Below are 16512 nucleotides of genomic sequence, written 5' to 3' on the forward strand. Positions count from 1 at the left end.
CAGACTGAAAATGGACCATAATGACGAGTTTCTTACTCCTGTCAACAGGGCATGCTCTGCCCATCTTCCTTCTGGGCTCCAGGTCTTTCTCCTCCTGGATTCATGGAGCTGGCTTCGGCGGTGGACAGATGAGCACCCTCTGCGTATCACGGACACAGTTTTTCCAAGCGAGCCATTATTGTTAAAAATTATGGATGGTTTCTCTTCCCTCACATAGAAAAAATTGATTTTTTTTGTAGTGAAAGTGTTTTTCTTACACAGCTTTTGGGATTCACATCTGAGTTAGGTGGCCCCTCCCTAGACAGGGGCTATGGAGGAATTCACCCAGAAGGGGGAGAGAAAACAGGTACTGGCTCCTCAGAGCAATGCTGCCAGCATTACTGTTTTGTCTGGGACCCAGCCCTGTTCCCACAGGGAGGAGGATTTCTTTTTGCCAAGGGTTGGTGCTGCTGCCAAGAACCTGGGTGCTTACACTCCCAGCGCACCGGCTGAGGTCCAGGAAGATGGAGGTGGTGTGAGTTAGGGAGTTAGGGAGTCAGGGGACATGGAGGTGGTGTGAGTTAGGGAGTCAGGGGACATGGAGGTGGTGTGAGTTAGGGAGTCAGGGGACATGGAGGTGGTGTGAGTTAGGGAGTCAGGGAGTCAGGGGACATGGAGGTGGTGTGAGTTAGGGAGTTAGGGAGTCAGGGGGAATGGAGGTGGTGTGAGTTAGGGAGTCAGGGGAAATGGAGGTGGTGTGAGTTAGGGAGTCAGGGGGAATGGAGGTGGTGTGAGTTAGGGAGTTAGGGGAAATGGAGGTGGTGTGAGTTAGGGAGTCAGGGGAAATGGAGGTGGTGTGAGTTAGGGAGTTAGGGAGTCAGGGAGAATGGAGGTGGTGTGAGTTAGGGAGTCAGGGGAAATGGAGGTGGTATAGGGAGTCAGGGGGAATGGAGGTGGTGTGAGTTAGGGAGTCAGGGGAAATGGAACATTTGCCAACTTCCCGCTCCCAGCAGGTGAGTCCTGGCCAGGTGTGGGCAGGCCAGCACAATGGGAGGAAATAGAATTAGAACTTGGAAGTGAAACCCAAGACTCACATGAACTTGAGCCATCCCTCTGTCGAGCTGAAGAGGTAATTAATTAATTCAGAGACTTTCTCCCACCACGTTAAACTTGGCGAGTCAGTCTCAAGACAGGAAATATGCTAGAACAGGAGCTGGCTGCCGCAAATTTAATCAGCACAGGGGCTGGACCACTAGGGAGAACAGTATGTGGGAACTGTGTTCTTTATACCTCCCGCTCGTCACTGCGGCCAGAAAGCAAGCCAGGCTTTTCTTTCTCGTACAAGTTTGAGCTTGGGAGGCTGACAAGAGGAAGGTGTGATCATTGTCATCAGTCCACCAACAGTCACGTGACCTTTGACAAATCGTAGTACTTCTCTGTGCCTCCCTCTTTCCCTCTGTAAGAGGAGAAAATGATAATAAGTTGCTCTCCTGTCAATAAACGCTAAACACCATAGACACATTCGGTGTTCTGTGTGTGCAAATCGTCCACTCCCTAGGGCAGCTGCGAAAGCAAACAGCATCTCTAAGAGCCTAGCGTATTCTTGGCACCTACGCGTCTCCCGAGTGTGCCCTTCATGTGCTGCCGTTACTCTGTGTGCCTTCTGAAGCCAGAGAGAAGGGCTCAGCCTTCAGTCTTCATTCCACAAATACTTTCTGCGCCTTTGCTGTGTGTTGCATGGTGTGGTGCCAGGTCTGAGCCCTCCTGAGCTTGCCGCCCAGCACGGCAGCTGTCAATCATTTCGTGACCAAAGTGACAGGATTTAGAGGCAGAGGTCTGGGGGGGGGCTTAGGGCATGAGCGTGGGGTCCTTGAGAGCGGAATGAGTGCCATTATAGAAGAGGCCCCAGAGAGCTTTCCACCCATTCTGTCACGAGACAGAGTACTGCATATGCTACATAGAATCTTTTTGCGCCTCGCTCATCTTGGACTTCTCAACTTCCAGCAGTGTGTGAAAGGACATTGTTGTTAAGTCGTCTACTCTGTGGCATTTGTTTCAGAAGCTGGAATAGGCTGGACAGTCATGAAGTAGCAACACTGCCCTGCAGCGCACCATGCCTGTCTGCGCTCTATGCGCTACCATACAGTCCGCCAGCTTTGGGCAAGGGGCTGGAGGTTGAAACACACAAAGACTCACACAGAGACAGAGACTGCACAGACAGGAACACAGACCTGGTAAAAAGCCCTTTATTCCAGAGCACCGTGGAGGCTTATCTACCCAACAGTCAGGTGGGCCAACAGGTGAAAACCTCATCCTCTGATCCTCAAGGCCAAGGCAACACGTGCTCGTGAAGCAGAGCTGGTAAACAACTTTGACACAGCCTTTAGTAACTCAAATCAGAAGGAAAGTAAAGATCTAGGAAAGAGCAGCTGGAGGCCAGGACTCCACATGGTCCCAACACTACCCAGAGACGAGGGCTCCGCTAAGAGGAGGACAGAGGGCTATGGGGCCACTGCGCAGGGCTGTGCCTGGGGGTGGCCCTCTTGGAGAAATTACAGTCTAGGGACACTGTGATAGCATGCATACTGCAGCAGGGGTCAGAGCCCTGTGCGCTTGGTGCTTTCTGATCTCTACAGAGGAGGAAGCAAGAGACCGAAAGGCTTCTCTGGGTCATCCGGCCACAACCTGCAGAGCCGGGATTTGAGCTTAGAGGTAGAAGAAAGTAGAGGAAGAGGCAAGTAGAGGAAGTTTTAAGCAGCAACAGAATGACTGTGACAGATAGTTTTGCACAATTAAAAGTATCTTTAAGACTATGAAAGGCAGCGTGAGTGAGAATACCTTACTGAAATTTGTTTGGTGAGGCTGTCCTTTTAAATGACAAAGCCTCTCAGCTGTCAGTCTTCATCAGAGATCTTTGGGGAGGACAAAATTTTACTTGAGTTATTGATTAAAAACCAACAGAGAACTTACTTGGTTGGCACCTAGAGCTACTCCTCAGGGTCCTCCATGGTCGCTGAGGGTCGTATTTGTCTTTTGCTGTGTAGCACAGGGCCTACCAGGCTCCAGAAGATCCTGTGGGCTAAGAAATCTGTAGGAAGACAAGCCTACCTTGACCTGAGCAGCTAGGCTGTCCAGTCCAGCAATTCTGTCCACTGTCTGGAGATCTTCAGTTGAGATGAAAGGCAGCTTTTCCCAGTGGTCAGTGCTTGGCAGTTGAAACAAACTGGATGGACATTGTTGTGTGCCCATTTGTCTTCTGTCTTCTTTGGAGGAAGTAGAGTGCTGCTGCTAGGAGCCAGCCTGTCTTTTTTTGCTATGAAAAGTCTTTTAATAATTAAACATTTAAATACAATATTTCCCAGATCTCTGAGAAGTTGGGGACTGTTTATCGGGTATAGATAAGTTATAACTACAGTACAGAATCTGCCTGGAGAGCTGGGTCCGAGCTCCACTATAACTGACAATAGCGGAGAACAGTTTAATATATTTTAAATCAGGGTTGGATTAAATATACAGTATTTTATGTAAGAGCCTTAAAAGTACATACCAATTTAAAACGTCAGACTTACTGCTTTGTAGTCTGGCATAAGATACAATGAACAGACAATTATAACATTTAACAGTAAGCACAGGTGCATTTAAGTTACATGTATGCATGCACACACACACAGTGAACAAGAATTGGGCAAAATGGATGCTCTTGGTGGGCACTCCCAAAGGCATGGCACTCCGCAAAACACACATGTAATAGAGTCAGCGTCAGGGACCAGGCAGGAGATGGCAGGACTTAGTCACCTGACCTGGTCCTCCGTTAAGATGGCAGTGAAGTCACCTGACCTCAGTCAAAATGATGGCAGTCACATGTTGTATGGAAAAGTCACTTTTTTTTTAAAGCCACTATAGCCTAGCTTGATTGCATTCTTATGCCAGCCTCAGTTCCGTGGTTTTTACTGCGCTATCAAACCACCTTTGTTGTTGTGGTTTGAACTGTAGGAGCGGAGTTAAGAGTGTTAAGTTCCGAGGCCCTGGCAGGAGGTGACACAAAGGAATGTGGCTTGGGCGCTCCCCTGCCTTCTGAGTGAGCTCGCCCTCAAGGAGAGGAGATGCTGCAGCAGAACAGAACCAGATGTGTTGGGGGTTGGGAGAGGCCTGCAGGCAGGTGATGCCGCCCAAGTTAGGCTGGAAGGAACAAGAACCATTTAGAAGGGGATCTGGGTGTCAAAGCAGATGACACAGTGTTCAATCTGTTGAGGATTCTGACATTTCTGTGCCTGAGAACTCATAGTGTTTATATCAGTACTGTAGTTTGGGAGACAGAGGAGAGAATACCGGACGGATACAAGTTTTATTACCTGGGGAATGGGATTGGATTTCAAAACAGAGAGGCAGCGATTTGGGGGCGCATTAACGAGAGGCACAGTGTGGAATTCAGGGTCCTTGTTACTCCCTGCCTTCTCTGCACCCTCAGCATTGACCTTGTCCTCAGCCCACCACTCCCTGCCCAGGCACAGGTTTGCTGTCTCTTCCCCAGTCCCTTACTGGACAGAGAGTCTCTCACTGATTTCCATTTCATTGTGGGAAAAGTTTTTTTTCAACCCCATGTTCTAATCAGAATTATACTGATACCAATCTGCTCTCTTGGAGAAAATATTTCCTGGACTCAACTTCCCGAAACAAATGAAGATTTTAGGAAGAAGTTGGTGGGATTTATCCAGCCTGTGGCATTCAGGATCTGTGCTTCCAGGATAACTGTGAATTGGCCTAAGCATGAACTTACACAGAATATTATGCGATTTTGGGGGGCAGCTTGGTTAAACAGTTCTTGAGCACAGACTTTATACATGACAGCATTGTGTCACAATGTCAGACGGCCAGACACTCGTTTGCCTCCAGCATCTTACACCATCTTCATTCTTATTTTGTTTAAGCTGTTTTCACAAGTATTAGCTCCTTTCCATGGAAGTTTTCTGTGCCAGCTTTTGTTCAGTGTATTTGTAGGTTTGGTCAGTGTGGTTTCCTTCTCTCTTTCATCTCTCTCTCTTTTCCCTGCTTTTTCTTTGCTTGAGATGCTGAGAATGAAACCCAGGGCCTTGCACATCTTTGAGGCAGCATCCCACATGTATTAGATGAGCCATGTACACACGCACACACACGCTCTCTTTCTCACACACTCACTCTCTTTCTCACACACACACACACACGCACACACACGCTCTCTTTCTCACACACTCGCTCTCTTTCTCACACACACACACACGCACACACACGCTCTCTTTCTCACACACTCGCTCTCTTTCTCACACACACACACACACACACACACACACACACACGCTCATGCACACAGACATCCGTGTTGCGGAGTGGCATGCTACAGAGTGCATAAAGAGGTCAGAGAACAACTTCCGGGAGCTTCTTCTCTACCTCTGCCATGGAGTTCCACGGTAACTCAGGTCATCCCAACCTCACTAATCATGACCCGTTCGCTATCCCTCCTCCCACAGCTCTCTGGGTTTGGATATTACAGGCATGTATGACACCCAGCCAACCAGTTTCTTAAAAGCCATTTTTTAGCATGTACTAATTGTATGAAATAATGAATTTCATCATGTATTTCCATACATGTATATGATTTTCTTTTGAAATTATCTGAGGCTATGGCGGTTTTCTTGGGTTAAATTTGTGGATCTAGAGACTTTGTGTTGATCTTCCACTTAATAATCCTATCCTCACTGGGACTTGGACGAAAGACTCAGTAGCTCTCGGGTGGGCAGAGACTGATCCATTGCTCGAACTGTTGCATTGAAGGACTTAGCAATCAGGACCCTGTGGTCTGACAGGTCTGATGGCTCTTTTGCTAGGTGGAATCTTTTACAGATAGGTGACTTCTACAGATGAGCTTTTTTGATATTGGGGAATTCTAACTGAATCCCAATGAAGAGAAATGTTAAGCGCCTGTCTGAGATAACTTTATTCTTCCCTTTAGTAGATATGCTATAGACATTCGTGGTTGTAATTACTGTACTTTGAATTTTTGAAAAAAAATGTGGGGGAGCAAGCATTTGCTTTCTTTCTTGTACAAATTCTAAGTAAGTCACAGTGGCTTTAATCCGAGCACTCAAGAAGGATAAGGCAGGATGATTGACATGAATTTGATCTTAGTATCCAAAAGAAAACGTTCTACAAAAATATTCTTGATTTTCCCCTTGGACTGAAAACCTTGCTTACTCTCCAGCCCTTTACAAAAGAGGCCGCATGACTCATAGACTCTGGCCTGCCATACTGCCTCTTCTGGCTCCCCTGAATTCCTACACAGCCGTCACGGTCCTAAAGTGCCCCATTGAGGTCACAAAGAGATAAGATGACGAATGTCTAAGTCTGTCCTCGTCACTCCAACAAAACACCTCAAGCTGTTTCTAAAGGCAGCAAGGCCACGGCATTCGTTGAAGGTTTCTTTCTGGTGGGAGCCATTTCCTGGCTCATTGGTGGAGCCTTCCTGGCATGTGCTTAGAGCAGAAGGGACAAAGTGATGCTCTGGGTCTTTTCATAAAAACTTTGATCCGAGTCACTAGGGAGCTGAAGGGGTTGACTAATTTCCTAAAGACACCGAAGAGACACAAGCGATCAGTCTGTAGCAGTGAGAGAGGACACTATGTTTATTCTTAAGTCCTCAAACCATGGAGACAGATGTCCAAAATATTTAATTGACTGGAGCATTTTAGAAGTTCATGACGACAAAGGGTGGCTTGTCAGACTAATTACGGCTGTCACAGGAAGAAAGGTGGACTGGAGCCTTCTGTAGGAGTTTCCTGTGTCAGGTGTCATGGTGCACACCCTCAATTCCAGAGCTTGTGAGGCAGGTGGATGTCTTTGAGTTTGAGGGTAGCCTGGTCTACATAGTAAGCTCCAGGTTCCGTGTATGATGAGGGCTGCACAGTGAGATCTTGTCTGAAAAAGTCAAAGTTTTCCTTGTGTTCGGATTAGCGTGTAAGGAGGCTAGCATGTTGGAATGCCAAGATGTCGACGTCTCAGGCATCAGCATCTGCGGGAGACCCAGTCTTTGGAAACTTGGGGTCACCGAGCTGCCTTTGACTTTCTCCCGTTGCCAACAGAAGCCAACTCCTTTTTTCTTTCATTTAACAGATGAGGAAAAAGAAAATACCAGAGCCTCCAAGCCCCACTCCACTCCTGCCACTCTGCAATGGTAAGTGTCCGCTGCCAGCCGATGTCAGCCGCACAGGCCGTTCTGGCAGGGCAGCCTATCACTCGGCTGTTTTGGTGTTGTCATGCTTACTTGACATTTGGTAAGTCACCTGAATCTGTGTAGTTTGCAGGTAAATGCAAAGGGCTTTCCTTAGCTCTGGCCTGGTGATTTGAGTTTTCATATGTCTTTTCTTTGGGGGTAAATATTTTCCCATTATCGAGATACTGGTAAGGATGAGATTTCATGTGAATTTTTTAAGTGGGTTTTGTTTTGTTCTATTTTGGTTTGGTTTTTGGAGACAGGGTTTCTCTGTAGCTTTGGAGCCTGTCCTGGAACTAGCTCTGTAGACCAGGCTGGCCTCGAACTCACAGAGATCCGCCTGCCTCTGCCTCCAAGTTTTAATAGAATCTGTTATTACAATGGATGAAGTTTTAGTAAATGATAGAAATGCAAGTCTGTCCATCCTTAACCTAGGAGCCCCGAGTGAATTAACAATTGCGGGAAATACAGTTAACACTATAGCGTTAACAAAAGTAATCCTCTAGAATGACTTCCCGTTAATGTTTGAAATTCCTGGACTTGATGAAATGTACAGCGAGCCCCTCTTCTTGAAGCTTTACTTCAACATTGTATTGTGGCCTTGAACCCTTGAGCTCTCTGACCTGAGACCCTTGCTTCAGAGAACGTGGCAACTGAAGGCTATTTTTGTCTTACCAGTCCAGCTCAGGGAACCCAGGAGAGGGGAAGGTACTCACATCGACTCCTTGCCAGCCTATGTGCAGGGCTCACGTACGCGCCCTATGTCATTCTAAGTCAATGGCCCTTGTGTTGCTGCATCTGTTCTATAGAGGAGGAACATAAAACCGAGACACTTACAGCATTGGTGGTCTACGGCTTTTGAAGTGGGAGGAGTCAGGGATCTGGGGGGGACTCTTAAGTGCCAGCCTGGTGCTTGGAAGGACTGAGAAGAGATCTCAGATTGGGGCTGTAAGGATTGTCATCTTTCCGTCTCTGGGCTGGTGTATGCAGAGAGGAAGGGAAGGTAACAGAGGAGAGGGCATTGGGGTAGAACTCAGCTTGCCATCCAGGGGTCTCCGTGGTCAGCCTGCCAGCAGAGCTTCAGTGAGAAGGAACACATGGACAAATAAGGGGGACAGGAAAGCCACCATTGGCATTTGGTGACAGCAAGCTGATGGCTGTTATGGGGGGTGGCGATATCCTTCAGAACGCTATCCCTCCCTCCCCGTCTGTCCTCCTCTTGTCTCTGCAAGCATTAGCCTAAAGACTGTGACCTGGGGATTTAGCTCAGTTTGTTGAGTGCTTGCCTAGCATACAGAAGGCCTGGCTTTGATCCTTTATACACGATGAATCACATGTGGTAGCTCATGCTGTCATCCCTAGGAGGGAGATGGAGGTAAAAGGGTTAGAAACTCATGTCTCCCTGCGTGCAGTGAGTTTGCGGTCAGTCTGGCTGTATGGGATGCTATTCTCCCTGACCCCTGCCAAAAACCAAGGGCAGGCGATCTCCATCTGCTTCCCCTAGCAAAGCTGTGGCTGTAGTCCGTCTCCAGTATCATGCCAGTTATGTGCCGTGGTGCCACCACAGGAGTGACGCGTCCGTGCAGAGGAGACTGGGTATGGGCATTTCTAGAAACACAAGACCTGAAACAGGTCATTATAAAATATCAAAAAGATACCAGAAGAAACCCGCCTTGTAGCATCTGTTTGTCTGTGATGAGGCAAGTGGATCATTCTAGAACTGACTTCATCCTCCAACTGGCAAAGCAAATTTGAAAATATGTTCTTTTAGGAATAGCAAATCAGTCTCCAATTTCCTTTGTATTGTATGTTAATAGAACTTCAGTCATTAACTAAATTCAAGTAGTTCTTAATGAATACCTTCTATGTGTCAGGGCTGGTCCTGTTCTGGGATAAGATGTAGAAGAGACAAGCAGAACTGTTTAATTTTTTTTTTTTGGTTGAGGCAGGGTCTGTAGCCCAGGCTGCCCTTGAACTCTCTGGCCTCTACCTCCTGAGTGCTGGGTTTACAATGTGGGCCAGGCACTAACACCTGGCTTATCCAGGGCCTTGGCCAAGCTAGGCAAGCACTTTACCAATTGAGCTACACCCACAGTGATGATTTTTTAAGGGACCAGAAAGGAAACCAGGAACATATTAGCCCGAGGGGGGTGCTACGGGACGACTCAGTGGTACCAAAGGACGCTGGCAGCACTATTGTGATGAGCAGGAAGGGACAGCTTCTGGGAAGTGACACTCCCGCGGACAGACACCGTAGCTTGCAGAAGCCAGGCCAGAGGAACATCCAGACAGGACCGCTCAGTGGCCTGAGGCTGTAGCCCGGCTCTCCACTTTTCAGGATGAGCAAGCACACAGCAGACATTCCGCCTGAGGACCTGGGCTGGGAGGAGAGTGACACCCTCGGGCGGTTCTGAGGCCCCCACAGCCTCAGAGATAAGCCCGTCAGTCAAGCAGAGAAGCCTTATCACCACCTGGGTCTGTCCTCAGAACTAAGCCAGTGGGCCAGCATGTTGCTCCAGGAAAGGCAGTGTTCTTCATATTCTGCCAAGGATAGCTTCCTCTAGGCCCGGGCCTCAGCCCAGAAGCCCATTTCCCTGTGCCAGTCACAGTGTTAATCACGAGGAGCGGTCTGGTCATACACACCAGCATCCCACGAGGGGAGCAGACTGGGCTCCTTCAAAGCACCACAGCCGTGTAGCATGCAAAGATGGCTGCGGTACAGAGGAGGCGTGCATGTCGTTTATCCCTGCATGTACTAGGTGAAGGCAGGAGGACCAGGTGCTTAAGGCGACCCTCTGACATACCAAGTTTGAGGGGCTACACCATACTGTCTCAAGACATACACACAAAAACCAAAATCCTGATGAGGGAGAATGGTGTGTATGGAGGGAACGTGTACAACATTCCTCTAAACGTGAGAACATCACACTTAACCCCACCCCCTCCATAAAGCTCCCTCGTGAATGGTTATTATTTTTGTGATATGGTTCCAGTCTAAAGCTTTGTCTCTCAGAAGGAACTGGGTGCAGCCTTCATCCTACAGAAAACAGCAATGTGACTTACAGCACGTCTCCCTTTCTCTCTGGCTGCCCGGGAGCTCAGAGGTTAATCTGAGCTGGTTCATCAGTGCTCTGTCTGCAGATTCAAGGATGCTCGCATACTTCTCCTCTCCCCTTCATCTAGTGTTCAATGAAAGGCCAGGAATACATATAGTCACAGATGCCTCCTGTTTCTTCTGTTATTAACACAAGTAACACATTTTTTATTGTTGTTAGAAAATGAAACCGAAGATTATACTAATGTCCATTTTCACTGTAGTAATTCTACTTTTTCTCAGAAATAACTTTTCAGTAAGGCGTGTGGGTGTGTGTGTTTATATGCACTCACCCAGGGAATTTTGCACTGTTTTTAATTTGTATTTTATTTTATTTCTATCCTCCTTATAAGAGGCACAAAGATGTATTCCATCATTGCCCCAGACTCCGCAGATCCACGGCTGACTTTATTCCTTAACATCCTGATGTCACGCCGGATTAGCTAATAAAGAATTAACCTCAGGATGAGGAGGTAACTCAGGGGCCAAAAGCACCTGTCACTGAGCTAACAACCCAATGGAGCCCACACGGCAGGACAGAAATGACCCCGTACACCTGCCATGGCACGTGTGTGCGCCCCTCCCCCCACATTTGAAGACGAAGAGAATGAGCTTCCTTCTAAGAGACACACGGTGCTGCCTGGAGAACAGCTGCAGAGCCGGCCCCTTTTCCTCGTGCTAGGTATTTAAGTCTGTCCAGATGTCACCTCTGAGTTATAGAGAGGACCCCACAGAAGGTTCCACATGGGGCCTCTGCAGCCCTGGGGAGGGCTTCTCCGTGCACACATGAAGAACAACAGCTGGCGATGGAGTTGCAGTTCTGCCCCCAAACCGTTTCCAGTTCTGTCTTCCCCTGCACTACAGAGGATTTAGACACACAAGCCTAGGACTCTCTCTATAGGAATCTTATGTCTGAGTCATTCAGGCCCTTCATGCTGTCCTCTGTCTCCTGTGGCACTGTGCTCCCATAGGGGTGTTGAGGAGGGCTGCGCCAGGCTGACAGCACCCAGCCTCCCTGGGACGATTTGGCTTGCCACTAGAACTGGGTTAGGAATGGTTTGCTTCTCCTCTGGCCCCTCCCCTCCCAAGCCCCCTCCCCACCACCCTGGAGACACCAGGCCTCCTCGGAGGAACAAATAACATAACTGCCAAGCAGCCAAAAAGAATCGGGGCCACATGATCTGGAGGCAGCTTCCAGCAGAAAACAAGCAAATGTTGTCCAAGGGCTCCTGCCAAACCCTTTCCAGCAACCTCAGTTATGGGGGTGAGTAAATCCCACCTCACTGGGGATGCTGGGCGCCGCTGGAATCCCAGCCACACAATCAGCCCTATTCACACTGGAGATTTTGAAAGGGAAAGCGGCCCTGTTGGGCCATGCCGGCTGACCTGCTGCCAATGCATGGCTCCTCTGTGGCCTGCTCCCTCCCGCACCCACTACTGTGCCCTTTCTGAGCCCTGTGCACCATCAGGGTGGGGGCAGTCTCCTCCTCAGCAACTAGCAAAAGACGGAAGGGTCCCCCAGTACCTAGCAGGCTGAAGATGAGGCAGTGAGGAGTCGCTTTCTTGGCGAGGGTAGCTGGGAGGTGTGAACATTTTCCCTTTTTTCATGGGCTGTTGATATTTGATATTAGTGTGAAATCAAATAGATTCAGTGTTTCTCTTTAAAATGTTCTCACAAATCACCAGTGGCTTGCTAGACCTGGCACTGTTCTAAAGTCAGACTTGGATGTTTCAGTTGCTATGACAAACGTCCTGGACAGTTTGGAGAGACAGCTCAGTGGTCAAGAGAGCACACTGCCTCTGCGGAGGACCTGTGTTCAGATCCCAGCGCCCCCCTCGAGTGGCTCACAACCACCTGGAACTCCAGGTCTAGAGGATCTAATTAGTGCCTCTTTGGGTCTCTGTGCTCTCTGTCTGTCTCTTCCTCCCTCTCCTTCCTCTTACTCCTCCTCCCTCTCCCTCTTTAAATTTAAGAAAATAACCTGTTCAAAAGCAAGATAGCAGAGAGTAAGGATTTTCTCTACTCAGAATCCTAGTCCATCCTTTTGAAGAAGTCCACCCAGGGCTCCAGCAGCCTGTCTCGCCACATCCACAGTCCAGAAGAGGGGGGATGAATAACATGAAGGTTTTCTACTCACTCTTGCTTGGCTAGGTTTTTTTTTTAATGGTACAGTTCAGGGCTCAGTCTAGAGCGTGCGGCCACTCACAGTGCATTTAGCCAACAATAAAGACAACCACCTACAGACACACCCACGGGTCTGCTGGAGCTGGGCCATCACTCACCCAGTTCTTGCCCCAGGTGAGTCTAGGCTGCAGCTAGTTGACCATTTAAACCTGAACATCACAGTATTTTAGACCAGGTTATGGTTCCTAGGTCTGCCTGGGGTTCTGCTCCATGTGGAGAACCCTCCCCAAGGGTGTAAGGAGACCCACAAAGATGATCTTTGGGGCCCCACCAGCCACAGTAAGGCGAGGAGAGGTAGAGATGGGAAATGGATAAAGAAGATGGAGGACACGGGACAGGAGACTGTGTCAGAATCCCTTTAGCTTCAGGGCCTCCAGTTCCCAGCCTCCTCCTGGACAGAAGCATTGATAGTTTGTGGGAAATGTAAAACCCCAAGTAATAGACCTGGATACCCAACAGCTGGGCAGACCCCTGCACCTATGTTTCTGAACCCAGGCCTCTGGGAAGTTGTAAGCAAACCCAGGGACGGATCAGACGGTTCTGTGCTCCAGGCCAGGTAGTCATTGCAATGGCAGAGAGAACTCTCGTTCTGTTCTCCGCTCTGGACTGGCCAGATCTGCAGATTCAGGACACACTGGGGCAGTGCTTCCTCCACCCCCATCAGATGATGTCTCTCAAAGTCACTCAAGTTCCATAAAATTGCAGAATGGGCAGATCTGCCATAGTCACGCACTAGCCGCAGACACATGTCCTGGGAGCATCGTAGAAGTGTGTGTGGTATATGTGTTACAACTGATCGCCCCTCCGGCCATGAGGAAATCGGGGGAATTAAACCTGACACAGGAGAGAATGACACAGTCCAGTGACAAGGTTGCTGCAGGTGTGGACGAGTGAGCTCAAGGAGCATGCTCACTCTGAAGTCATCGTTTAGAATGGCATATGATAAACACACCCGTAGCAGTCATTTGCCACCAAAACGTTTGTATGTCGGTTGGTGAGATGGCTCAGTGGGTAAGTGTACCTGCCACCTAGCCTAGGACCTGATTTCAACCTCTAGACCCACATGGTGGAAGGTGAGAACTGATCTCCATGAGTCATCATCTGACTTACACACGCACACACACGCACACACACATGCACGCACACACACACACACGCACCATGCATACACACGCACACACACACGCACGCACGCGCGCGCACATACACGCACATGCACCATGCACTTGATAGCACAGTTGGTATTTCACCCCTGCATCAGCACATACACGGGAGGAAGGGCCTCCACTCTGCTCTCAGGACGACTGTGATGCCACAGACAATGACCTTTGGTTGCTGTTCTGTTCTTAGGACATTGCTACTGTGTACGTGGTTCACTGCCACCAGGCACTATGGGTGCATATGACACGTATGGGTGCATATGACACTATGGGTGCATATGACACGTATGGGTGCATTATGACACGTATGGGTGCATATGACACGTATGGGTGAATATGACACGTATGGGTGCATTATGACACGTATGGGTGCATTATGACACGTATGGGTGAATATGACACTATGGGTGCATTATGACACGTATGGGTGCATTATGACACGTATGGGTGCATATGACACGTATGGGTGCATTATGACACGTATGGGTGCATTATGACACGTATTGGTGCATATGACACTATGGGTGCATATGACACGTATGGGTGCATATGACACTATGGGTGCATTATGACACTATGGGTGCATTATGACACTATGGGTGCATATGACACGTATGGGTGAATATGACACGTATGGGTGCATTATGACACTATGGGTGCATATGACACGTATGGGTGCATTATGACACTATGGGTGCATTATGACATTATGGGTGCATTATGACACTATGGGTGCATTATGACATTAGGGGTGCATTATGACACGTATGGGTGCATATGACACTATGGGTGCATTATGACACGTATGGGTGCATTATGACACGTATTGGTGCATATGACACGTATGGGTGCATATGACACGTATGGGTGAATATGACACGTATGGGTGCATTATGACACTATGGGTGCATTATGACACGTATGGGTGAATATGACACTATGGGTGCATTATGACACGTATGGGTGCATTATGACACGTATTGGTGCATATGACACGTATGGGTGCATATGACACGTATGGGTGAATATGACACGTATGGGTGCATTATGACACTATGGGTGCATTATGACACGTATGGGTGAATATGACACTATGGGTGCATTATGACACGTATGGGTGCATTATGACACGTATGGGTGCATATGACACGTATGGGTGCATATGACACGTATGGGTGCATTATGACACGTATTGGTGCATATGACACTATGGGTGCATATGACACTATGGGTGCATATGACACTATGGGTGCATTATGACACTATGGGTGCATATGACACTATGGGTGCATATGACACGTATGGGTGCATATGACACTATGGGTGCATTATGACACTATGGGTGCATTATGACACTATGGGTGCATATGACACGTATGGGTGCATATGACACGTATGGGTGCATATGACACGTATGGGTGCATATGACACGTATGGGTGCATTATGACACTATGGGTGCATTATGACATTATGGGTGCATTATGACACTATGGGTGCATTATGACATTATGGGTGCATTATGACACTATGGGTGCATATGACACTATGGGTGCATTATGACACGTATGGGTGCATTATGACACTATGGGTGCATATGACACTATGGGTGCATATGACACTATGGGTGCATTATGACACTATGGGTGCATTATGACACTATGGGTGCATATGACACTATGGGTGCATTATGACACTATGGGTGCATATGACACTATGGGTGCATTATGACACGTATGGGTGCATTATGACACTATGGGTGCATTATGACACGTATTGGTGCATATGACACTATGGGTGCATTATGACACGTATTGGTGCATATGACACTATGGGTGCATATGACACTATGGGTGCATTATGACACTATGGGTGCATTATGACACTATGGGTGCATTATGACACTATGGGTGCATATGACACTATGGGTGCATATGACACTATGGGTGCATTATGACACGTATGGGTGCATTATGACACTATGGGTGCATTATGACACGTATTGGTGCATATGACACTATGGGTGCATTATGACACGTATGGGTGCATTATGACACTATGGGTGCATTATGACACGTATGGGTGCATTATGACACTATGGGTGCATTATGACACTATGGGTGCATTATGACACTATGGGTGCATATGACACGTATGGGTGCATTATGACACTATGGGTGCATTATGACACGTATGGGTGCATATGACACGTATGGGTGCATTATGACACATATTGGTGCATATGACACTATGGGTGCATTATGACACTATGGGTGCATTATGACACTATGGGTGCATTATGACACTATGGGTGCATTATGACACTATGGGTGCATATGACACGTATGGGTGCATATGACACGTATGGGTGCATTATGACACTATGGGTGCATTATGACACTATGGGTGCATTATGACACTATGGGTGCATTATGACACTATGGGTGCATATGACACTATGGGTGCATTATGACACGTATGGGTGCATTATGACACTATGGGTGCATATGACACTATGGGTGCATATGACACTATGGGTGCATTATGACACTATGGGTGCATTATGACACTATGGGTGCATATGACACTATGGGTGCATATGACACTATGGGTGCATTATGACACGTATTGGTGCATATGACACTATGGGTGCATTATGACACTATGGGTGCATTATGACACTATGGGTGCATATGACACTATGGGTGCATATGACACTATGGGTGCATATGACACTATGGGTGCATTATGACACTATGGGTGCATTATGACACTATGGGTGCATTATGACACGTATGGGTGCATATGACACGTATGGGTGCATATGACACGTATGGGTGCATTATGACACTA

The 16512-nt window shown here is 48.0% G+C and overlaps 1 protein-coding gene across 3 annotated transcripts in view; it reads left to right on the forward strand.

The window, feature by feature from the left end:
• Rfx4 (regulatory factor X4) overlaps positions 1 to 16512 on the forward strand; it is a 156794-nt gene that overhangs the window by 38061 nt on the left and 102221 nt on the right. For all 3 annotated transcript variants that reach the window (XM_075954493.1, XM_075954495.1, XM_075954494.1), the window contains exon 3: positions 7123 to 7183. In XM_075954493.1, the coding sequence (XP_075810608.1) occupies positions 7123 to 7183 (61 nt within the window). The remainder of the gene's footprint in view (positions 1 to 7122; positions 7184 to 16512) is intronic.

The sequence above is a fragment of the Microtus pennsylvanicus genome, chromosome 20 (assembly GCF_037038515.1).
Source record: "Microtus pennsylvanicus isolate mMicPen1 chromosome 20, mMicPen1.hap1, whole genome shotgun sequence".
In the NCBI taxonomy this organism is placed as follows: Eukaryota; Metazoa; Chordata; class Mammalia; order Rodentia; family Cricetidae; genus Microtus; species Microtus pennsylvanicus.